At 42.5% G+C, this 24,913-nt stretch overlaps 1 protein-coding gene across 2 annotated transcripts in view; it reads right to left on the bottom strand.

The window, feature by feature from the left end:
* Window positions 1-24,913, bottom strand: part of RNLS (renalase, FAD dependent amine oxidase) — a 332,787-nt gene that overhangs the window by 24,184 nt on the left and 283,690 nt on the right. The window contains exon 7 of one of the 2 annotated variants that reach the window (XM_037156646.2): window positions 13,415-14,827. The exons of the other annotated variant lie outside the window; for it this stretch is intronic. Coding sequence (XP_037012541.2) covers window positions 14,768-14,827 — 60 coding nt within the window. The 3' untranslated portion in view covers window positions 13,415-14,767. Of the gene's footprint in view, window positions 1-13,414; window positions 14,828-24,913 lie in introns of those variants that run through there. 2 annotated transcript variants of the gene reach the window in all.

Here is a 24,913-nt window from a genome sequence, read left to right as displayed (position 1 = left end):
TAGGAGCAGAGTCTCAGTGGAAGGCTTCCAACCACTTGAATGGCTTTATTGATAAATGATCTAGGCAATTTTATTTTCTATTTTAGCTTCAAAATTTGAAAAAATAATTTCATAACTGAAGTCAGCCTTTTGAAGGGGGCTCTTTTTAAAACATATAATGCAATAATAACACAAAACATTTACTGAACACTTAATTTATGCCAGTAACTAAACTAATGTGTTCTGTGTATTGTCTCTGATTCCCAACCACCCCCATGAGATTGGACATATTGTTATCCCCACTTACAGATAAAGAAGCCAAGTCTTGGGTATGTGATAGGTATCTTACTGGAACCTTCAATTACTCAGTTGTCACTGGTTTGCTTCATGCCACAATAGGAAGTATGTGGTATATGAGTGAAAGGCCATCTTTGGGGACATTTGGGTTTAATTTTTTTTTCTTTTTTTTTTTTTTTAAGATTTTATTTATTTATCTTCAGAGGGGAAGGGAAGGAGAAAGGGAGAGAAACATCAATGTATGGTTGCCTTTTGTGCATCTCCTGCTGGGAACTGGCCTGCAGGGAACAGGTCTGCAACCCAGGCATGTGCCCTGACTGGGAATCGAACCGCGATTGTCTGGTTCGCAGGCCCGTGCTCAATCCACTGAGCTACACCAGCCAGGGCTTTGGGTTTAATTTTTAACTCACAGTTAGAAAAATCAATTCTCAGTTTCTCCACCCAACAAATCAGGTATCCCAACACCTGCCTCCTACTATGTCAATGTCACCTCTTCCTGCGTGTACACACATGTCCCCCAAAGATAAAACATTATTCAGCTTAGTTTTTACATTCCGTATTCCTAGTGGTCAGCCAGCCATGACATACCCTCTGAAGTTCGTACAGAAGTCAATCCAGATTTGTTACTCTTTATCGAGCTGGACAATATTAGAAATTAAAGTTTCAGTAACACTCTTCTATCTTCTCAGTTTCCAGCTTATTCAATGAGCTGACATAACTAAATACCATAGACCAGGTGGCTCAGACAATAGACATTTATTTCTCACAGTTGTGGAGGCTGGAGGGTTGAAGATCAAGGTACCAGCTGATTTAACTCCTGGTAAAGGCCTTCTTCCGGGCTTGCAGAGGCCACCTTTGTGACTTCAGGGTGGAGAGAGAGAAATCTCTCCCACCTCCTTCTTATAAAGCCACTGATCCATCACGAGAGTCCCTCATGATGTCATTTAACTCTAGTTATCGCCCAATAACATCTCTAACACCATGACACTGCGTGTAGGTGTTCAGCCTATGGGTTGCAGGGGTGTACAACTCGGTCCATGAAAATTGTAGTTTAAAGCAACTGAGACCAATATAAGGTTGCTAACATCATTTTACTAACTATTAATTAAAATTAATTCTATTTCATCACCTAACATAAAAATAGAGAGACCAAAGGAAATTCCTTTAAAGAAAATGCATTTACACCACCATCTTAATTTTCTTTTATCATATTATAGACTGACAAAACTTTGTCATGAAATAAATTTTGTGAACCATTGCTATTGAAAAGTTTTGTATGAGTTTACAATGAAAGAGACAGAAAATTTGCTTTGCCTTTTAAAAAGTGTTTTTTAGTTGGACTAATTTGTACACAAAGTTTTTCTCATTTTTAAAGTGCTGGGGTTCTGCTTTGGGCATTGCTTAGAGGCAAAGAACTTGGGAACAGTTCATCATTGATGAATACTACCACTTAAGACGTGTTTCTTCAGCCCAATCAAGGACATCAAAGTGGACAATTTTAGCTCTTTATCTATGCACGGTCCATACAATCCTTGGTTAGCCAGTGTAAAATGTCAATTTCAGAATCTGATAAACACTAGACTCTGAGGTCTTAACCCTTACAATTAACATCTGTCCCAACTAACTACATGCCTCTGGAGGTCGTTGAAGAAGAATTCCAGTTATCTAAGACTCACGTGGTTTCAGCTCCAGCTGGGACTTCAAATCATGTTTCCAGAACACAAAGAACACTTGATAAAGTTGGAGAGAAATATTTTTCGAAAATATGTCATCAGGCAGCTTGGGAGTGATTTAACAGAATCATCCTACAGGGTATGAATTTAACCTTTGATCTCTGAAGTGAAGGTTAGCAAATTTGTTTTTACTGTGCATCTTATAATCATCTCAGTGGCTGGGTAACCAGTTTCTAACGATACCGTGTTTGAAGATAAGTGAGATTTTCACCTCCAATTTTTAGCCTCATAAGCTTCTCTTTTCTGAATTAGATTCTACTGCTCTCCTCAACTTTTTGTGGGAGAAGAATCTTAAAACTTAAGATGCAGTGTATTAGAAGGAGGAAAATATCATACCGTTGTCTGCAAAAAAACCTTTAAATGTTCAACAAAATGTTTTAGATATTTTTTTCCTTCTAGGAGATGAACTTGAAAAGATACTGGTTTTTGTCTGTCAGTTCACCTGAGGTCTTCTTATTAATCCCTACTTTAATATAGGATTGCAAAGTACAGCTCATGGGCTAAATTCAACCCACTGCCTGTTTTTATAAATAAAGTTTTATTGGAACACAATCGGGCTCATACATTTAGCTATTATCTCTGGCTACCTTTGGTGCTACAATGACAGAACTGAGCAGTTGCAACAGAGATTGTATGTCTCTCAAAATTGAAAATGTTTACTATCTGGGCCTTTATACAAAATGTTCACCAACCACTTTAAAGCAAAAAAGCTTGGCATGGTGACATTGTGAAAATAGGTCCTTAGAAACAAACATGGCTTGGGGATAAGTGAGGATGGACAGCAGTTTTAATCCAAATATTCACTCTGCAGAAACTGAGTCATAGAATAACATCGAGCTGATAAAAGGAACAATAGTGGGGGGTATATATGAGATATAGACGAAGTAACTAAATCTATTCTTCAGCTGCCCATCTACTACAAATATGCCGCGGCAGAGATGAACCCAGCATCCTCAGCTAACGTCAGCCATTTGGGAACAAGAGCTCCTTCTCTGCAGCAGATGCGCGGCTCCGAGTTCATCATGAGTCCGCTCCCAGAGAGAGCACAGCACGTGTTGTTCTGCGAGGGGACCGGGACTGGCCTGTCAGTGGAATAACTAATTTCATTAAAGGGCTTGGGGAAACAGTGGGGGTGGAGGACTGGGCAAGAACTTAGAAAAACCAGTGTTAACCCTTTCTGGGCATGACTGAAATTACTTTTCAAATTATGATAGATCTGGTTAAGAAATGCCTTCAGAATTTAGACCAAAAGAACCAAGTGCCGTCTGTAGCAGTCCTTGCCAGTCATCCCTCATGGGCAGCTGCCAGGAGCTGATACACAAAGGCGATCATTGCACGCAGGGTTATTTCAGTCGCAGACACTCGTCATCCCTCAAAATTGCTCTACTCCGAGGATTCTAAATTCCAACCTCTGCTTTCCTGCCTCAGAAGTGAATGCATAGGCCGATGAGGGTAGGCGCCCTCAGCTTCCATCTCCAACCCAAACTGTCAGGAATTCATCTTGGGTCTAGATTTTTAATCTGCCTCAGAAGAACGACAGAGACCCACCTCTGAACTTGTGCATGGCCATGTTTTCTGCTTTCTTTAGGACACTGCTTTCTCATCTTCATGTTCTTCCTTTCTACTGACTCCTTCTATTTTCCTAACAAGCATGCTTGGGTCTCATTTGTCCTAAAGTTATGAAAATGCAAATAAAATAGAATAAAATAAAAAATACTTTTTTTTTGGCTTTGTTCTTCTGGTTTGCTGCTTTCCTAGTCCACTGTCTATCAGCAGGGATAAGACAAGGTTATGAGAACATACAACCCCTACATCTTGGTGGCTCGACAAGATATTATTTGTTCTTCATGCAGAAGAACAAAGAGAGCAGAAGGCCACAGAAGAGCAGATGGGCCTGTTTGAGAATAGCTGTCCTCTTAGACAGGGACTCAGTGATAAGAGGCCTCAATCTTTGTTTTTGTCAACGAGGTGACAAGGTCTCCTCCATGACCACTGCTGCAGAGAGCGGTGGAAAATTAAGCATGGGCTTTTTACTGGCTCAGTCCACTGACCCACTTCATATTTCACTGAGAAAACGAGCGCCTGACTCCTCTCAAGTGCAAGGACACTGAGAAGTACCATCTTCCATGTGCCTGTATGGGGAGCAGAACCAGATGTTGGTGAACATAGTGGTGCTTTTCACAACAACCAAACTTCTGTACGGCGGTTCCTAAACTGCCCCCTCTACTTCCTCAGCGATGACTCACTGTCCGTCCAGCCCACGTCTTCTAAAATCTGGCCTCCATCACCATCCGTTCACTGAATTCCTTTTTTATTAAAAAAAATCCTATTTTTCTACAATGATTTTCTAGTTGTCTCTTTGACCATATTTTCTCTGTTATTACCTCTTTGGCGTTTTTGTAAAATTTGACCCAAACTTCAGACCCTATCGTTCTGAATGCCCTTCTTTGTTTATACGACAACATTTGCAGCACTTTCTAATTGCTCCGTGTCCTCTTCCACACGCCCTTGCTCAGCCTCCTTCCCTGACGTCTCTTCCTTTCTCTCCTGCTCAGTGTAGGGAGTCCGGGCAGCTCGGTGCTCTCGGCTCGCTCTCTGTGCTCCCTCCTGGGCTTCAGCCTTCAGGTCTGACATGGAACTCTTCAATCAACCCATTCGCCCCTTTCTCCAGATCCCAAACTACACCTAACTTTTAGTTAGAATACACGTGCAACATGTAAATTAATGCAAACTCATAGTCTCTCTGAAAAAGCAGCCCTTCTCCTGACCTAAACATTTTCGTTAATGGAACTATATCAGTTAGAACATTGTGACTACAAGTGACAGAATACCCTGGCTCAATTGGCCTAGAAAATGAGGAAGTTTATGATCTTAAGTAATGAGAAGTCTAGGTGCTTCTCTCTGCTCTGGCCTGCTCCCGCGGGCTCCTGTCAGAGAAGGTAGGTTTCAGTAACAACTTCAGTGACCATATTCTGAAACAGCAGCTTCCAGAAGAGGTGCCATCTTCTTATGTGCTTCTTTTTAGGAGTGGAGAAACCTTTTCCAGAAGTCTCCCTAACAGTCTCCCTTTTGCTTCTTAAAGAAAATGTAATAACAGTTTTATTGAGCTATCCTATGTATATCATATACAATAATTCACCTGTCTAAGGTATACGATTCTCTTATTTTTAGTACATTCACAGAATTGTGCGGCCATCAGTCACCACAATCAATTTTTAAACATTTTCATTGCCCCCAAAGAAACCCTGCCTTCATTCCCCTCTAATGTACTTTCTGTTTTAATGGATTTGTGGTTTCTGAACATTTTATGTACATGGACTTTCATGATATGTGGTCTTTTGTGTCTGGCCTCTTTCATTTAGCAGAATGTTTTGAGGCTTATCCATATTATATCATGAATCAGCATTTCATCATTTTTATTGTTGGGTAATACTCTGCTGTATGGATATACCACATTTTGTTTATTCATTCTGCGGCTGATGAACATTTGGAGTTTGGGGTTTTTTTTTTTTTTTTTGCTCTTTTTGCCCCAAACTTTGCCACGTGCTCATGCTTATTCCAACCTCTGACAAGAAAATGGAGCCACCTGGGTGTCTTGGACAAATCAATATTCCCCCATCTCGCCTCCAGGGCTGAGGCTGTGTCCATTTTCTTAGAAGCAGTGGGCAAATATTAAACAAAATCGAAGGGAAGAGGGGTGATGGGGGATGTGGGGGAAAAACAAGGTCTGCTGCAGGCAACAACCAATAATTTAGTCTTACAACGGTGCTTTTTTCTTTCTCCTGACCACGGATAACAAACTGGCAGCCACGTTCCTGTATCTGATCTCTGCAGTTCCTCCTCTCCCCTTTCACTAACCCCTCAGGATGCCCTTTGCTTCCCACTTCAAGCTCATAATACTTTTTATCTGTTTTCTTCCAACAGCCCCCTGCTCACCCCAGCCTTTCAGTCATGTCCTTTCCCCCCTCCAGTCCATTTGACACAAGTTTGTGAGAGCAATCTTTTCACAGCGTATGTTTACTAGTAACAGCATCATAGCTCCTGTTCAAAAGTCTTCCGCAGCTCCTTGACTGTGAAAAGCCAAGTCCAAATTCATCATTTACACATTTAAGGTCAGCTTCATCATAACTTTAATTATTCGTTCTTCTCAGTTGTAAATTTATTCTTCTAAATTTTTGTCTGTTCTTAGAGACATCCCAAGTAATAGCAGGTAGCATTTATTAAGCTGCTGTTATGTGCCAGCACTGTTCTAACACGTACTGGGATTACTCCACTGATTCCTCACGAGGACTCTGTGAGATCCATACATATATTTTTACCCTTGTTTTCAAGAGGAGGAAGTTGAGGCTAAGTACTTTGTCCAAGATCACATGACCAGTAGTTGGTAGAGCTAGGGTTCACATTCTGACGGTTTAATTCCCCTGTGCTCCAAGAAATTATTTTTTATTTCTTAACTCTCATCTCCTCCCTGAAGCTTTTTCTGATCCTATCTCTTTTTCTCCACCTGCTGCCCCCCTCATCACTGATTGCTAATCTCACCCTCCTTTGTAGCCATATAGTGTTTTCTTTATAACTTTCTTAAATCTCTTCTCAGTTGTTACTATAAGCCTTGTTAGAATGAAGAGAAAGGACTTAGTATTTATTGAATGCTTACTAGGTGTTACCTGCCTCTCTTGTTTCTACCAGACCATGCACTGGAGGGCAGGAATTTGTGTTCGTGTTTCATGCCACTCATCAAAACAAGCCATAGTGGGAGTGGACGGGCCACCTGGCCAAGCTGAGAAAATGGGAAGGCATGAAATTTAAAGAATGATGGATTTTAGAGACACAGGGATCTGAGCATGAATCTCTCCTCAATGTATCCGGTTGTAGGACCTGGGCTAAGTCACCTAACCATTCTGTTGTAGGCTGAATCACATCTGCCCCCAACCCCAAAATTCATATGCTGATATCCTAACCCTCAGTATCTCAGAATGTGACTGTATTTGGAGATAGGGCTTTTAAAGTTGTAATGAAGGTAAATGTGGTCGTGTGGATGGGCCCTAGTTCAGTGAGACTGGTGTTCTCGATTAGGACACAGACACAGAACAAAGACCATGTCAAGACACTGAAGGAAGATGGCCACCCATGAGCCAGGGAGAGAAGCCCCTGAAAAAAAAACCATGCTCACACCTTAATATATACTCTGAGCCTCAGTTTCCTTATCTGCATTATCTGTGACATGAGGTTGCTGGAAGATTTAGTGGAATAAAAACCTCTTAGCATGGTGCCAGACACTCCCTGGTATAGCAACCTGCCAATGGCACTTCTACCCTTGTGTCTGTTACTCCAGGGTGATACCTCTGGGGACAAGCGGCACCAGGGTTTGCAGGGGCTTAAGGCTGAAATCCTTGACAACTGGCAAACAAGCAGGTCGAGATGAACCTTAGTAGCTACAAACGGAGATTCCAAAATGAAGCACCGGGCAGACGGAAATGAAGTAGGAGCCGGCAGACGGGCTGTAGCCGTGTCTGCAAGGAACAGAAAGCTGGTCTCAAACAGGATTAAGCAATAAATAGGTTGTATTTGGACCTGTCTGTGAGCAGCTCAGGGATGGACACAGGAGCCTGAAGGACATGACAGGACTTTCCCCCCTTACTCTCTCAGTGGCTGGGTTCCTTCTCTGCTGATTTGGTTCTTCCACAGACTTCACATCTGTAAGATGTAAGTTCTTCAACTGTATCTCCATGGTAGTAAGATGTCTGCAGAGGCTCTAGACCTTCACTCCCTCTCAAAGACTAGGAGGGAAAAGTCAACACTTCTTTTAATCATTCAGGCCAGGGCCCCGGACTAGCTCTCTGTGAGAGTGACTTGCTGAGTCATGTGCCCTGCTCTGTGGCTGGGGGTTATTGTAATCTGGCTGTTATAGACCTGGATCACCTGTGCCCTGACCAAGCCTGAATCACCAAAGAAGGTCAGAGGGAAAGATAGCGACTGCAGCTGCCCGAGCAGATGACCTCCATACCCATGTGCACGGAGAGGTGGCTTTGAACAATGAAACCAAACCCTGCATTCTCTGTACTTTCCTCCCTCTCCCTTCCTTTCTTTCTGGTCCACTCTTCCTCCTTTCCTCTCCTTTTCCTTTTCTCCCTCTTATTTCTACTCCTTAAGGTCGATTTCTGACTCCCAACACATTTTTGTGCTGATGTAATGCATGTCCATTTGGTGATCTGATCACTGACTTCTGAGGTGGTCAGTCTTTGGGCTGCTGCAAGACTGAATGGGGCAGGGCCCTTCTGGACAGTGGTGGGGTCAAGTTTAACCAAGTTAACCCTTCTGGTATGCAAGGACTTAACTGCCTCCTAGAATCCGTGTTCTGGCATTTCCAATCCTCAGGCTTGAGAGGACTCTATTCCAGGTGTCACCATCACATGTGACATACCAAAGAGATACAACAATAATAAAAATGGCTAACATTAAAGAAGCACCTACTATGTGCCAGGGACTGTGACGAGCACTGTACATGCTCCGATTTCATGTCGCCCTAACTGGGGTCCAGAGAGGGTAAGCAACTTGCCCAGTGTGCCATTAGCAGACAGTGGCAGAGCCAGAATTCGGAAAGGGTCTGCCTGACAGCCCACCCCTTACTCTTCACCTCTCAGCCCCTCCACGCCACCTCCACAGTTGGCAGGCCTGGTTGAATTGCAGTCTGCAAGCAATTAGCAAAAGCAGTTCTCCAGCAAATCCAAGGAACAATCCAATCTGGAAAAGGGGAGGAGAAAGCCATCTTCAAAGAGAAGCTTTTTTCTTCCCCAGCTGGTTGAGGGGAGTAGTTTGCCACAGGCTGCTGAGGGCAAGGAAGGGGCAGAATGCTCACTGAATGTTCATTCTCCCAATTGTTTTTCTATGACACTGAGCTCACACTCCAGGGAAAATGCAGGGCCTGAACTGAAATGTCTTCCAAAGCCATTCAACCAGGGCTTTGAAAGACGCTTTGTTGTGAAAATCTCTTTGCTGTCCTGACTCTCCCTGGGCTGAGGGTGCCTGATAAAATACAGGATAACCAGTTCAGTTTGAATTTCAGATAAACAATGCATATCGTTTCAGTATAAGTATGTTCCATGCAATATTTGGGACATACTTATACGAAAATGTTATTCGTTGTTTATCTGAAGTTCACATCAAACCAAGCGTCCTGTATTTTTATTCAGTGAATCTGGCAACTTGGTCTGGGCTTCAAGAAGAAGCCCAAGCCCTCCTGCCTTGCTGCTCAACCAGACTCCAGCTGGTTTTGTCATTCTTGTGAAGGAAGCAGAGTCTGAAGGATGCTGCATGCTTATGCCTACTCCATCTTGTTCCTTTAAGAAAACTTTTTTAAAAAAATGATATGGGCTTTGTAAATAATAATAACAATGTTGATAATAATCCCTTCAGGATCTGGAAAATGTCTTGAGGGTTTGGGGGGAACTGACTTTCCACTAAAGTTCCTGGAAATGGGTCAGCATAACTTGTGTTTTGTTTAATACAAAGCAGCAAGCCCCACTGCCGTGGTGTCTGCCAGAGCATCTCACAGAGGAGGTGGGGGAGGGTCCTGCTCTCCCCAGAGCAGAGACCTCTCCCTGGGGATTAGGGTCGAGTTCTCTGAGCTCCTCAGGACCAAGTGACAGAGGAGGACAAGATGCAGGGGAGGAAAACAAGAGGAATGAGAAGGAAAAGAGGACAGGACGGGGAGGAGGGTTTGGTGCAAATTCAACATCATTTTCTCCCTTGCCGTGCACCCTGCTTCCCTCTCAGTTATGAGTCCAAGAGCACATTCTTGGCATTGACACTCTCCTACTTGGACCCTTCTCTTTGCTTGGCTCCTGGCACAGTGAACTTGGCCATGTGCTGCGGTAATGGGCCATCCCGGGGAGGGCCCCATCGAATCAGCAGCAGGCCGGCTGTCAGAAGAGCCTTTTCAAAAGGGAGGACACCCTGGGAGGGAGAGTATTTGCCAAGCAACTAAGAGTCCCCATGTTTCCAGGTGTTTAGTATATGTTTCTGGGTGTGCACAGCAGGGAATACAAGACCCTATTGTGTTCTTCACTCAAGTTGGCTGAGGGCCTGGCAGCCAGAGTGGGTCACAATTCACTACAACTCAACACATTTTTATTGAACTTTTAAGTCCAATGCCCTCTCTGCTCTGCTTATAGGAAATGTAAAGATAAGACTGATCCCTTCTCTTAAGGGGTTTCAAATCCAATAGGAGACAAGGCAAAGAGATAGCAACAGAACACACGGAGCGGGGGAAGTATCCTCAGAGGGGTAGAAGCTAAGTTTTGGAGGTATTCGAGAAAGAGTGGAAACATTTGCTTGGAAGAATAATCAGAGATGTAATAGAGGGGGTGGCACTCAAGGGGAAACTTGCAGAAGGGTGGGACGTCGCTGAGGCCCTGTTGGGCAATTGGTGTTTTATTGTGTTTGACATGGAAATCAGTCCATCCCTAACATAGATCCGGTGTGAATTCCGCTGGTGGTAAGCATGGTCACACTGGGGGGAGTACCCCAAGCAGCCCAGCATGACCAGTTTTATTATTAATTCAATGCTTCCTCATCTTGAGGTAGCCTCATTTCATCTACTGCCATGACAGCTGAAACGAGTCATCAAGCCCAGGTGTCAGACATGCCCAGGTATTTACACACAACATCGTACTCAGTTGAAATGAATGGCAGCGTCCCAGAGAATATTATCATCTCAATTGCAAGTTTGACCGAAGAGTCAGCGATACAAGCCCATAAAACAATTAGACTTCCATTTTTTTCTCACAGTTTTTTTCATTGATATATACTGTTTGTCAATGTGTAGATTCTGTAGAAATGATTAATATGGACTAATAATCACCGACACTATTTTTCTTTCTACATTGTGAAGGTATTGCACAGGTAGAATCCTATTGCAATGAATTTTACTAAAACGCATTTTTGGAATTGAGCTCTCGTTATCACCGTGGGCTGTTCTGTATGTTAATATAGCACAGTTACTTAATGAAGATATTATGGGTAATAAGTTCTTGGGAGTCTTTGATGAATATTTGTTGACCTCCTTAGAATATTTCGATCTTTAAGTAACTACTACCTCTTTAGACATTTTTGACCTTTAAGTCATGTATCTGTGTGACTCTTGCTACTGAACACCTGTACTGTGTTAAATACTTAACTACATATGGCAGATTTCTAAACTATTTTATGGAAACTGTGGTATAACATTGTTTAAAAATGGTTGGCTTTTGCTTAGTTGTGTCATAAAGTTCTGGAGTACAGAAGGCCTTGGCTCCTTTAAGAAAGAGGTGGTGGGCTTGGCAGCTGGTGAACTCAGCTGGCACAGTCCTTGGCGTGCAGCAACTTTCCAAGTCAAGGAAGTCTTAATAAAGGCGGAAGAGGTAGAGCTCTGAGCTGACTTTATGAGTGCCTAAGCAGCCATTTCCTGACTTTTTTTAAAAAAAGGATCACAGGAAACGCTATTACATAGGCTTTGATAGTTTAGCTTTCTTTTCAGTGAATCTTTAAGGAATTGAAAGACTTCTTTTAACCTATCAGCAAAAGGAAGTAATATCCCTGAAAGTTGCCCTCTGGCCATAAAGAGGATGGTGTGTGGGGGGAGGGTAACTAGGTAAGTGGTTGCCTTCTCTCTGGACGGCTCAGTGCAGATGCTGGGCAGAAAGTGGTACAAGTGCGCACTTCACCAAGAGATGGGCAAGTTACTTCCCATTTCAACTTCCTCTTCCAGTAAATGTATTATGCTGTTATTTTATAGGGCTGATAGGAGAATTCATTTGTTCAACTAATACAATAAGTATTAAACCCCTCCACGTGCCAGCCCCCAGCAAAACAAAGGACAGTCCCAGCCCCGACAGAGCGACAGATGAGAGGGTGTTTGCAGAGTCAGACACAAGGAATCAGTACGTGCCATGATGGAGGCTTTTGTCCCAATTATGAGAAGCTCAAGCTTCTGAAAATACCCATCTCCCAGGCTTCTTGTGGAAGGACACCCCCATCTGAAGCACTGATAAGTAAAGTGCTACTTAGAAGTCCTAAAGTTTAGGTTGGCCCCCAAAGGAGCTTTGCTTAGGCTCGTTCTGAAAGTAAACTGGAGCTGGCTGGGCAAAGTGGTCACTGATAAAGTTTTATGAGGGAAGAATCCTCAAGTTATATTTTTAAGGTTGGAATTCTTTCTTTCTTTCTTTCTTTCTTTCTTTCTTTCTTTCTTTCTTTCTTTCTTTCTTTCTTTCTTTCTTCCTCCCTTCTTTCCTTTCTTTTTTTTAGAATTTCCTATGTCAATACACTTGCTGTGTGTACAAATGTCAGTAGTTAACAAGTGGTTAAGTCATGTATCTGGACACTTTAACAAAGAGGTTCTTTTTGTTTTTATTTCTTTGCCTTTCATCTCTTTCTTTCATCTTTTCCCTTCCTTCCTTCCTTCTTCTCCCCCTTTCCCTTCTTCTCTCCCTTCCTTCTTCCCTTCTTTCCTTAATAGAAAAAGCATCAAAAAAATAGATCTTATACTTTGAAAACCCAACTACTTTCTCTACAAAGGATCTGTCATAATGAAGACTCATCTATCTACTACAGAAATGGCTGTCATGGGCCTATCAGAAATTAACCAACATCTCTGCCAATCAACAGATAATGCCTGCAGTGTTGCAATATCTGTGGTGATGATATTTATATATGTGTTATTTAATTGCGCTGCATAAAATACATTATTTCCTCTTAAATATTGGTGTCCAAAGCTAATTCAAAACCACAGAAAAGATCTTCTAAAATGACATTTCTTGCACCTACAGGCTACAAAATGATGCAGAGGACAATGTTTTTTGTGCATCACAACTTCAGATGCCATACAGCATAGACCAGACTGTATTTTTAATATCTATCAATGAACAAATTGATCAGTCAACAAACAGTTATTGAGTAAGAATCTATGTAGGACTTGAGGGAGCTAGCCTCCCAGATTTAAGTAAACAAATATTAGACCGGATTTTTCCCTTTGGGAACTGAGAGGTGGAGGAGATTACAAAAATTTAACTAACAATTCAAAGCTAAGTGATGGATGTTTCCCCGAAATATGCCAAAGGGGACACTATAGGGAAGGCTTTGTGAGGAAAGTTATTTTTCAAACACAGGTAGGGTTAGGTAATTCATTTTTTAAAACTTTTTAAATGACAAACAGGACAAATGTCTTCCTAGCAACTTCAACTGCCATGTGGTACAAAAAACAAACTGTATTTCTTGTATTTAGTAGCTAACAGATTCATCAGTCAACAAACATTCTTTGGGTATGTGCTTTGTAGAAGAACCAAGGCCGGATCTCTCTTTTTTTTTTTTTTTTTTTTTTTTTTTTTTTTTCAGTTTTGGAACTTCATGAATTTCAGATCACGTGTGTTGAGTATTGGAGGACAGATTTTCGACCTCTGTAATGTTCTGGGAGAAGCTGAGCTCAGCTTCTAGGAGCCTCCAAGACTCCTCATTTGGCATTCCCTGGGGCAAGGTTTGAAAGCCTGAAGTGTAAGGCTCATGACAATCTGATGAGCCCTTCTCCACTGGTGGGAACTTCACTTCTGTGGAAGAGGGGAGTGGAGGCTAGGAGGCCCATGAATCTTCAAGGACCCCGCCCGACCTTAAGCTTTAGAGCAAGGCAAGTCTCCTGCATCAGGCAGTCGGGTTACTTTGGTTTAGGAAGAACGTGTGTGTGTACCTGGTGACTCCCAATGTGAAAATATGAACTTGCTCCTTGTTCATTCCCAGGTCCACTGGACCCAGGCCATGGAAGGGTTTTGGCTCACTGAGCAGAACAGATTACTGGGCATGTTGTGGAGCCACCATGTTTTATGATGCTGGGAGCGGGTTACACAAAGTGCCACAGAGTGAGAAATATTTGGATGTTTGGAAATACTTTTCTGCTTAAAGCTCTGAGATTGCAAGGTTTTTCTTAGCCCTGTGGAATTCCTCTAGCTGCCTGGGGATTTCTAGGTTTCTAAGAAGCTTGAGGTGGTTGTTAACCTAATACACAGTTAAAGGGAGCCAAGACAGCTTTCCTATGCCAGCTGTGTGGTAGGATGTCTTCTTAAAAGGCTCTTAAAAATCAGGCATGTAAGGGAATCCTTCTTTCCTGAACTGGGGCCTCTGAAATTGGGTCAATGGTTCTCATCCTCATCTCCCTGCTTGCTTTGCTGAAGTGCAGTGTAGGCAAATAAATATCAATGAATTGCTTAATGATTTTCAGAAGGCTTTTATATTTTCAAGGCCAGGGGCTCTCCTGAAATGTTTGATCTACTCCATATGAATCTGTTTTCCAAATGGCCAGCACATGTCGAGGCCTGCCGTCCTCTGGGTTACAGGAAGATGTCTTTGATGGGTTAACCGCAGAGTAACTGAACTCTTTTCAAGTCCCTTTCAAAAGTTCCTTTGTCCTGCTGTGGATCTTGCCATTTGGACCAGATCAGCAGAAGATTGCTCCTGGGGAAGGGTTCTAGTTCATTCTCCCTCTGCTCTGGGTTTGGTTTCTGGGTAATGCCATCTGTAGCCTGGTGGCCCAAAGGTTAAAGTGCAAGCGCCAGTCCATTATGAAACAATGACCCCGACTCTAGAAGGGTCGCTCATTCCTTCCCAGCATTCTCTCCCCAGCTCACACCCGGATGCATTGCCTTAAAGCCAAATGAAGTCGTCATCATTCTCATCCGCCTTGGGGAGGACTGGTCTTCCTATTACCAAAACCTCTTGGCAGCTGCCCGCTGCTGCTTTCAGTAGGATGTTACTGCTTTGAAGTGGCCTCCCATTCTGGAGTGTTGCGGATCCTTTTCCTAGGCCGGGTAGAAATATTAGTCATTAACTTTCTTGACATTTTGTACATACATAGGAAAATGGTCATTTGGTTTGGCTTGCTTCTACAGATTTTGATACATATTCAAGCTACAGGACAATGAGTGAAACATATATGGATATTATCAAGTTGAAATGGCAAATTGGAGAAGTAAGGGGGGTGAAAAAGGCAATTCTGGTAGCAGTCAGCATGTGGTCACTGAGGACCAAAATATATATTTTGTTTTTTCTACAAAAATTACATTGGTTGTAAAGGAAGCTTCGTTTTAATCCAAAATGTAACAACTATTTATAAAAACATAAAATACACGATAAAGCAAGATTTGAAAAAATGAAAACAGCTTTCCCTCTTTGTTCTAATTTCAATGTTAAAAATATTTTTATCATTAATATTACCATTATTAGACACTTCTTAACTCTGGATTTACTATATAGTTCCAATATTTGTTTTTTCTTAGTTACTATAATTCTAGGTGTCCAAAAGCCTCAGTCCGTTACTTATTTATACACTGCGTAAACTGCTGGTAGCTTTCAGCTAGTTCAGTAAACATTTATTCAAGTGGCAACAGACAGGCCCGGTTTAGGCTTCAAAAGCCAATAGTTCTCTGTCTGTCTGTCTGTCTCTGTCCCTCTCCCTCCTGATATTAACTGAAATCCTGAGGGAGCAAAAGCTTTTCTACCAGGATGATACTCGGCTCTGGTGACTAGTTATTGCCCCTCATACAAGAGAGCCTTGCTAATTTCACATAAACCTTCAACCACAGTTGCTATTTTGATTCATTGAACGACCCTCCATACAACCAGCTAGTCCAGAAAGCTGGGAGTCAATAAGAGACTCCATCTTCTCATTACAACCCCTCTCTTCACACATGCAGTCTGTCACCGGCTTCTGTCAGTCTTTCCTCTTAATCACGCGGACTCTGCCCTCTGCTCAGCCCTCGCCACAGGGCTTTTCTCCAGGCTGGGCTGTTTGGGTCTCCGGCCTGGAGTTGCCATTGCGGCTCGTTCTCTTGTCTCCACTCTAATTGCTCTTCTGTTTCCTAGCCCCCTCCTTTGTTATACAAAGCTTAGATGGTCTTTTATCTGAATTAAATTTAATAATTAATAGGTCACGGAGATATCATTCAAAGTAGTTGGCAAAATTTTTTTTAAATTGTGAACAGAATTTTACTGAATGTTTTCCATTATCTATTATAATATGTCAGTGCGATAAATTACATGATTGACTTTCTAATGTTAGACAATCTTTGCATGCCATAAAAGATATATATGATATTTGTATGCACACTCACTTTGGATTTTTTGCTAATATTTATTTAAAAATTTTGCATCATTGTTCTTATGTGGGACTGATTCTTGTTCTTTCCTCGTCTGGCTTTGAGTCAGGGTTAAAATGGCTTTATTAAAATATGCTGGGGAGTTTCTCTTATTTTCTATTCCCTAAGATAGTTATTTGTGAGTAGCTATTATTTCTTCCTTGAATTTTTGGGAAAATTTGCCCATAAAGTATTCTGGAGCTAGAACTGTTTGTAGTATATTCAAAACTATTGAGCTCATTTTCTCCACCCTCACTTCCTGGTTATTCAGTGTTAATTTCTTCTCCAGTTAATTTCTGTAATTTATGCTTTCTAAAAATTATCTCATGTGTCTAAGGTTTCAATGATATTGTCCTACAGTTGTTCATGTGATTCTCTTATGACTTTTAAATATTTACTTTTTCCGTTTCAATGTCCCTTTTCATATCTAGTACTGCTTATTTCTGCCTCTTAAAAAAATCAGTCATGCCAAGAGTTTGTCTATTTAATCACTTTTTCGAAACAACAAGCCTTTCATTTTGTTGATCAGATGAGTAACCATTTATTCTTTTCGCCACCAAAAGAGTAACTTGGGAAACTGAAATCTGATGTTCGGAACCCACAGCCACCTCTGATCCCACACGAGGCCTCCCCTCCAGCAGTTTCAGATTCCTCCTGGCCCCAACTGTGTCACCCGGTTTCATCCTCGCTGCCTTGGTACAGGTTTTCTTTTTTCTTCCATTACACACTTGGTCAAAGTCTTTAAATTCCAGCTCAATTTTTCCTCCTTTCCAGCTTTTCCCAACCAACTCTCTCTCTAGGCAATCATTTCCTCCTCTGAGCTGTTTTTTGTGCCTTATATATATTTTCTTATTTTTCCATCTAGCATCACGTTTTTTTTCTTTGTCTGCTACCAATTCTGGACCAGGAGACCCTTGAGAGCAGGTGCCATCCAGTTTTCTTCTTTATTTGTAGCACTTTTACCTTATTTCTCCTATTCCACGCCTTTGTCAAACAAGACAGGTAGAAAAGAGAGAGAGCAAAAAAATCACACCACGCCCTTTTTGTTTATTTTGGGGGAGGTCGGCACCCAGCCCCTCTAACTAAGGTGCTAACTAAATTACTGTCAGGATGCACTCAGCACCGAATCACCTATTTGCTAACATCTTTAAATGTCCAACCTTTCAAGTCAATTATTTTCCTATGATAATGGTCAAAGCTATTTTACCTCTGGACACTGTAATGCATTTCAATACCAGACTAGATTTTAATCAGGCCACATGATGTTTTCCTCACAGTGTTTATTCACAAATGTACGCACTATTTAACTGAGAGGCATGAAGTGATTTCATGACCAACCCCACTGTCTCCATTTAGGCAAAACACTGCATGTAGGTAATTCAAGGAAACCTCTGCTTTAGCTCATCATTTTTCTCCTCCATAAGTTTACCCTTTATAACAGTCAACCTACACATGAATACTCAAGATAAGATGCTAAAGAAAAAAGGCAGTTGAGCCCTGACCGGTGTGGCTCAGTTGGGTGGCCATGGTTCTGCAAAGCTGAAGTTTGCCGGTTCCAGCCCGGTCAGAGCACGGCCTGGATTTCGGGCTCCTCCCCAGCCCTGTCAGGGCGTGTGCGTGCGAGAGGCAACTTTTCCCTCTGACATCGATGTTTCTCCCTTTCTTCCCCTTTCTCCAAACATAAATAAAGAAAATCTTATTAAAAAAAAGAAAAAAAGGCAGTCGGGGATTACTCTGTAAAGTAGATGATTTTCTAACGACTATGCTGCACCTCTGAAACTAATACAGAATAATACTGACTGTAAAATGTAATTGAAAAATATATATATATAAGAAAAAGAAAATAGACTGTTGAGTGGTTCTTAAACATGGCAGTTAAGAAACCTAGATTTGAATCCCTGTTCTACCACTTACCTATCAAATAGGATTTTAATCAGGTTAAGTTTTCATTAGGAAAATAGTGGTAACATTATATGACCTACCAGGTCCATGAGGGTTAAATCATATAATTTTGGGCAAATACCATGCACAGTTCCAGGAATGTAGGGATACTCACTAAATTTTAATTTAACGTACATGATGAGAATCACAAACATACCTGCTGTGCAAATGTTAATTTCACGCTGAGAACCTTTCCACAGGGGCATCTGACGTCAGCCTAGTTAGAGAAAAGCCCATTTTCCTGGAGGCTCTGTTTGCTTTCTGAACTCGCTGGCTTGCAGCAAGACCCTTTACTAATCCATTTTATTTTCACTGTTTTACTCAAAGGACATTAATCAGACTTTGGGATTTGGGAGTCTTGAGTTCTATTTTCAGCGGGCACAGTCTGGTGACTTCAGACAATCAAGGGAATGACGCTCCTTTCTGAACATTCCTTGCTATGCCCCGGAGGCAGAGGATGAGTCCTCTTCCTCCTTTCTGTCTGCTCGGCATTAACTTGGCAACACTTGTTACCTTAAAAACCAGGGCATCGCTGTTTTCATTCACAAGAAAAATCCAATTCACGAAATATTTTTTTATCTGTCTGTGAACTGTGGGGGAAAGGCAGGTAACGAAGCCTACAAGTTCCACTGAAAGCATTTGCCCGTGTCCCTTTAAAGAATAATCTCTCCGCAAGGCCAGCGGCTCTTTCACAGACACCTCATTTTGCTGTTGGAAAGAAAACGTTTTCTGCGTTCTCTGTGTTCTCTGTCTCCACCTGAACTGCTCTGTAATTCAAAGTCACTTTGTTTCTGCAATCACCCTAGGCAGCTACGGGCACATTACCCGTCCACTATGCTGGCTAAATCAGGGCTTGAGGAAAAGTCCCTCTGGGAAGCGTGAATAGCCAGCAGCTGCATTTGGCCTGGCCAGCTGAATTTCAGCCGGCTCGTTGGCCCACCCCCAAGACTGATAAAGCCTTTGCTAAGCTTGAGATTTCCCCAGCATTTCTGAACAAAATGGAAAGACTGCTTTCTTTCTGCCTTTCCATGTTCTTTGGGCCTGTTAACTTGTTTTGGGCAGAAAGAAAGTGAGGGAGAACTGTGCCCGGTCAGGGTGCACATGCTGCCAGCTTGCCTTAACTTGTCTGGCAAATGCTGACCTCTATTGCAATGGCACACCCCAGATCTGAGGAGGACAGAACTGCCCAGGGAGCCGCCCACCCTCCTCCTCCTTCTTCCTCAGCCCAGAGGGCAGCCAGATCTGCACACCAAGTTCTCTCTCCTTAGCCTAATGAATGGCACAACAGGGGCGAGGGTGGGGGTGTTGAGGCCCCCCCCAGCAGGCACCTGAGGGCTACCCCACACTCTATTCCCTCCAGGGAGTGAAGCAGTAACTAGGAGGGTGCAGAAAAGTCGATCTCTCTTGGGTTTATTCAATTATTTCCTTCCAGCCATTGTTTTTTGGATTGCTTTGCTGCATTTCTTTAAAGTGGGCAGATGGCAGGATACTGGAGGTGTAAAACAGCTACAGAAAACAAGATGATTAAAACAGAAGGAATATGTATAAACCCTGCTGGATCATTCTGATATTAATCAGGCTTTTTTTTTGTTTGTTTGTTTTTTCCCCCCGGGATGTGTAAAGTTTTTATGCTCCCCAACCTTTTACAAAGAGGACACAATGTATAAATGGGCCACTAGGGGCTTTGGCCGAGAAAGCCCCCAGTTTTTGCATTCAGCTTATTTTGAGCACGGGCCTAATTGAAAGGCTTTAGAGCAAGACCTTTCGCTTAGAGTAGATGAAGGAGAGCAAAAATGCCACTCCTGCAGGGGAGAGCCGAGGCTGGGTAGTCAGGGGCAGTGCCATCCGAAGCACAGGAACCGTGCCTAAAAGAGATAATTTCAAGTTGAGCTGTGGTTTACCGCAGTGTCCTCGTGATCGGTTGAGTGGTCAGATGTCAGGGGTGACTGAGAATAAGTTCATTTTCCCACAGTGAAAGAAAGAAAAAAAAACAACACCGAAAAAAAAAACAGCTTTGCCCATATGAAACAAGTATTTGCACATTTCAGAGCCTGGCTGGAGCAGCCTTGAAAATGTATCATAATCCATGTGCCTTTGGTGAAGAAAGCTGAAGAAGAAACAACAGTTACTGCTTTGATTAGCATAACATTTTGCCCAACCCCCCTTTCTTCCCCTAATGATCACAAATCATTTTTCATGGTGGGATGGCTCTGCCCCGTTGTTCGTTCACTCTGGAAGAGCTTCCGAGAGTTATGCATTTATGCATCATGGTGCTGACGGGGAAAAGAGGATGAGTCACAGAATGACCTCCAGTGGAGGGTCTGGGGATCATGCGTTGTGAGCTGAGCAGCAGAGCACTGACCCAGGGTTGCTAGACCTTCCTCCTTCAGCCTCCGGTCCAGCCTGGCTTTGTGGTGGCGGCAGCGGCAGAGCTCTTTTCCTGCCCCGCGTGTGTGGGAGGACTCTGGGATTCACGGGGTTAAAGTGTCATCTGCAATGGGAAAATGGCTTCACCACAAATTCATCCTGTGTTTCCCTAGTTATGTTATTGTGTGTGTAATTTTTTTCTCCTTTTCAAACACTATCTCCTCTTTTATGATCTCATATCCTAAAATGTCTCCTTCCTAATTTAGGGACATGGCTTACCACCCAGAAGAGGGTGCTTTCTTCCATCACATATGCCAGAAAAGCACTGAAGATCTCAAAGGTGAACACCCAGAGCATCAAATCACTGACTGGAAGATCAAAGGCTTGATTTGGAAATCAGACGTCAGGCCGGGCAACTCCAAATCCCACATCCTGGTGCCTTTTCTTTCTCTTTGTCTTTTTTTCTTAATATTTTCATAATCATGTGCCCTGATCTGATCTTCCCAATCTCATTGAGCCTGCAGCACCTTGAGTGTTTCAGCGGCTGTAAAATCCCCCGCCGACTTTGTTTTGGCTGGAATTGAGACCCACATATGGGAGAATTAAGCTACAGTATGACAGAATAGAGAGCTGCTTCAGTGGTGGCCGGTCAGTAGAAAAAAGTGACATCATGGCTCTTCTAGGACCTCAGGTCTGCAGCGCAAAGTGGCCTCCCCTCTGTACATCAGAGTCGGAACCTGGATCTGAGACAAAAACCACTCTCCCCTCCCATAAATATCTGCTCTGGGGCTCAAAAAGGTTCTAAGTGCAATGGCTCAGAAATGGTCTCTTTCCTTGGAGACCCATCTGATTTTCCAAATCCAATCACAAACTTCTTAATCGCACATCATGAACCTCTCAGCTCATTATTTCTCTTCCAAGTCCTCCAGTTTGCCAGCTTAGAGCCTGTGAAGTGGTGTTTGATGATGTGCTGCACCATAAATAAACACATAGGACATGCTAAAGTCCATCCTTCACTACTTCTGGCTTTCCCGCCAGGAGTACTGCCATATAATCAGGGTCGTATAATTTGCAGCAGTTGCTGTGAATTGAGGGTGATGTTTTTTTCCTTTTTTTTTAAATGTGTCCAGAGAGTAAGGTAGGAAACATAACAGACTTTATCATGTTTTTATAAATCCCATTGTGCTCTTCTTCCCCTTACCCCTTTCAGGGTTAGGATGTCGGAAGCAAAGACAGTGGGGATATAGATGGACTCTCTGAAGTAGCAGTGACAGCTTAAACCATTCCTTATGGCAGGAAATCAGGCATTGGATGATTTACCATGTCTCCAACACCGAGTGTACCCTCTAATGTTTTTAAGTGGTGAGCAGACAACCATTATACATGTGTAACCAGCCATGAAGTCTAGGGTACAGAATGGAGGTTGCCACTATAATCAAATGAAGCTCACACAAGCTAATCTGACGTGTGTTTTGACAAACTCTTATTTTACTTTGTGGTAATTAGGCAAAAATGATAGGCAGTTGACCCAAATAACTGTCATTTCTATTGTTTTGTTGCAAATTATGGTGGGATCAAGATGGTTTGGGGGCAGGGGTAGAAGAACACCTCAATCTTATTCTTTCCTTATTTTTTCCTGAAGATTTTATTTATTTGTTTTTTAGAGAGAGGGCAATGGAGAGAGGAAGAGAGGGAGAGAAACATCAATGTGAGAGAGAAGCATTGATTGGTTGCTATGTGCACCAACCAGGGACTGAACTGGCAACTCAGGTATGTGCCCTGACTGGGAATTGAACTGGGGACCTTTAGCTTTGAGGGTCACTACCCAACTAACTTAGCCGTACCAATCAGGGCTCAGCCTTACTCTTAATTATCCTCCTTTCCCTGTAGTCCCTGTAACTGGGGGAAATATATTCAGAGGGAACAATGGCCTGTAAAGCACTTTGTATTAATGCCTGGGACTTTGGACACAAAGCCCACAGCACTGCCCAGCAAAGCATCACCAGGAAAATTATTAGGTATAACGTATGTTAAAACTTGGTGCACAATAAGAGTATTAGCATTCTCCAGAGGAACAGAACCAATAGGATTTATGAGTACATATATTTATATATTTTTATATAAAATTTTAATAGGAATAGATGTATTTATTATAGGCATTTATTTATAACAGATTTATTACAGAAATTGGCTCACATGGTTATGGAGGCCAAGATATCCCATGATGTGCCATCTGTACGTTGGAGAACCAAGAAAGGCAGTGGTGTAATTTAGTTTGGGTCCAAAGGCCTGAGAATTGGGGTGAGGGGAGAAGGGGGAATAATGTAAATCTTGGTTTAAACCTGAAAGCCCGAGAACCACTGACGTCAGAGGGCAGGAGAGTGTGAGTGTCTCAGCTGCAGCAGAGAGAGCACATTTACTTTTATTCTATTCAGGCCATCAACGGATTGGATGATGCCCATCTGTACCAGAGAAGGTGATCTTCTTTTCTTCATCTACTAATTCAAATGTTAGTCTCCTCCAGAAACATCTTCATAGACACCCAGAAATACAATGCTTTGCCAACTATCTGGGCATCCTTTAGCCCAGTCAAGTTGACCTGTAAAATTAAGCATCACAATAAATTCTGTGGTGGGCAGAATTTTTGGCTCCCTGAACATGTTTATGTCTTAATCCGTGGAACCTAAGAGTATACCTTCTTACTGACAAGGAAGATTTAAAGTTGCAGATGGAATTAAGATTGCTAATCAGATGACCTTAACATAAGAAGATTATCTCTGTTCTCTGTGGACTCAATATAATCACAAGTTCTTTAAATGTGAAAGAGGAAGGCAGAAGACTCGTGGTCAGAGTGATGAGATAGAGAAGACTCAGCCTGTCTTTGCTGACTTTGTAAATGGAAGGGGCCATGAGACAAGGAATGCAGGCAGGTTCCAGAAGCTGCAACAGGCAAGAGACAGTAGATTCTCACTTAGAGCCTCAAGAAAAAAACTAACCTTACCGACACCCTGATGAGAGCCCAGTGAGACCCATTTCTGACCTCTGACCTCTAGAATTCTAAGATAATGCACAGTTGTTTTTAAGCCACTGTTTGTGGCATTTTTAAAAAAAAAAATAGAAGCCATAGGAAACTATTACATTACTTAATAAATGTTAGCTGATGGTTTAATCTTTTTCTTTATCAAGTGATACCCCTTCATAATTAGTGAGTTTAAAGAGATCCACAGCACATTTATGTATCTAGTGTCTCAGTCTGGATTTATTATCACTTCAACATCTATCTCATAGCCCCCAAAATAAATGCTATTGAATGTAAAGAGCAGTTAAGAGCACGAATTCTTATTGAGCTTTCGTCTGACTGGGAGCAGCAGACACTGATTCAATCTAACTTAAGCAGGAAAGGAATTTGTTGGCAAGATGTTGGGTGGTTCCCAGGATTAACTGGAAGTCTGGAGGACCAGACTTAGAAAATTAGTGGGAGCTGAAGAAGATCATGAATCAGGCCACAGAGCCAAGATCAAGGCTGGTTGGGTCAGGAGACTTCCCCTGGACACCCAGAGCTGGTCACAGTGGACCTAAAACACTACCACTGAGACTGTAAATATAATGTTAACTCTACCTTTGTGCTACTCACTGAAGATCCCAAGTTCTGGACAAAGGCATCCATTGGGATCATGCAGCTTTGACAGAGGTGCTTTCATAGTGGTGGGCAATGCCCCACCCGCCACCAAGACATGTACAAAGGAGGGCTCCCCCAAATAAGATGTGGGGACCCAGATAACTCCTCAGACAACAAACGTTCATGACACTTATCCTCTGTCAGTGGCTTAGACCCTTTGGGCTGCTGTAATAGAATACCATAGACTCAGTGGCTTAAAAAGAACAGAAATTTACTTCTCAGAGTTCTGGAGGCTGGCAAGTCCAAGATCACAATGTGGGCAGATCCACTGTGTGGTGAAGAGCTGCTTCCTGTTTCATAGATGCTTGTCTTTTCTCTGCCTTCACGTAGCAGGAAGGGAAGGGGAGCTCTCGGGGGCTCTGTTACAAGGGTAGCAATTTTACTTATGAGGGCTCCACATTCATGACCTACTCATCTGTCAAAGGCCTCACCTCTAAATACCATCACATTGGGGATTACATTTCATTATATGAGTTTGAGGGGGACATTAATATTTAATCTGCAGCACTGAGCTGCAGTGTTCGTGTCCATACAGTGGGGATGAGACTATCTACTTATTCCATTTCACCCCAAATGCAAGGTTCCTCCCAACTTGGGAAGTTTCCTGAGCATGAGCACACACCTCCACAGCTCTGCTGGAATTTTATCCCTCCTTATCTGTCCTGCGACCTTCCACTCATTCTTCGATATCTAGTGTGCTAGTTCTGGGCCTGTTCTCCTTAGACCCATTTTTTCCTCCCCTTGCTCTGCTCCGTATTTAGAAG

The sequence above is a fragment of the Artibeus jamaicensis genome, unplaced genomic scaffold, assembly GCF_021234435.1.
Source record: "Artibeus jamaicensis isolate MK-2021 breed Jamaican fruit bat unplaced genomic scaffold, CSHL_Jam_final contig_332, whole genome shotgun sequence".
Taxonomy (NCBI): Eukaryota; Metazoa; Chordata; class Mammalia; order Chiroptera; family Phyllostomidae; genus Artibeus; species Artibeus jamaicensis.
The sequence above is the reverse complement of the archived record's forward strand: the minus strand, read 5'-3'. Positions and strand labels throughout refer to the sequence as shown.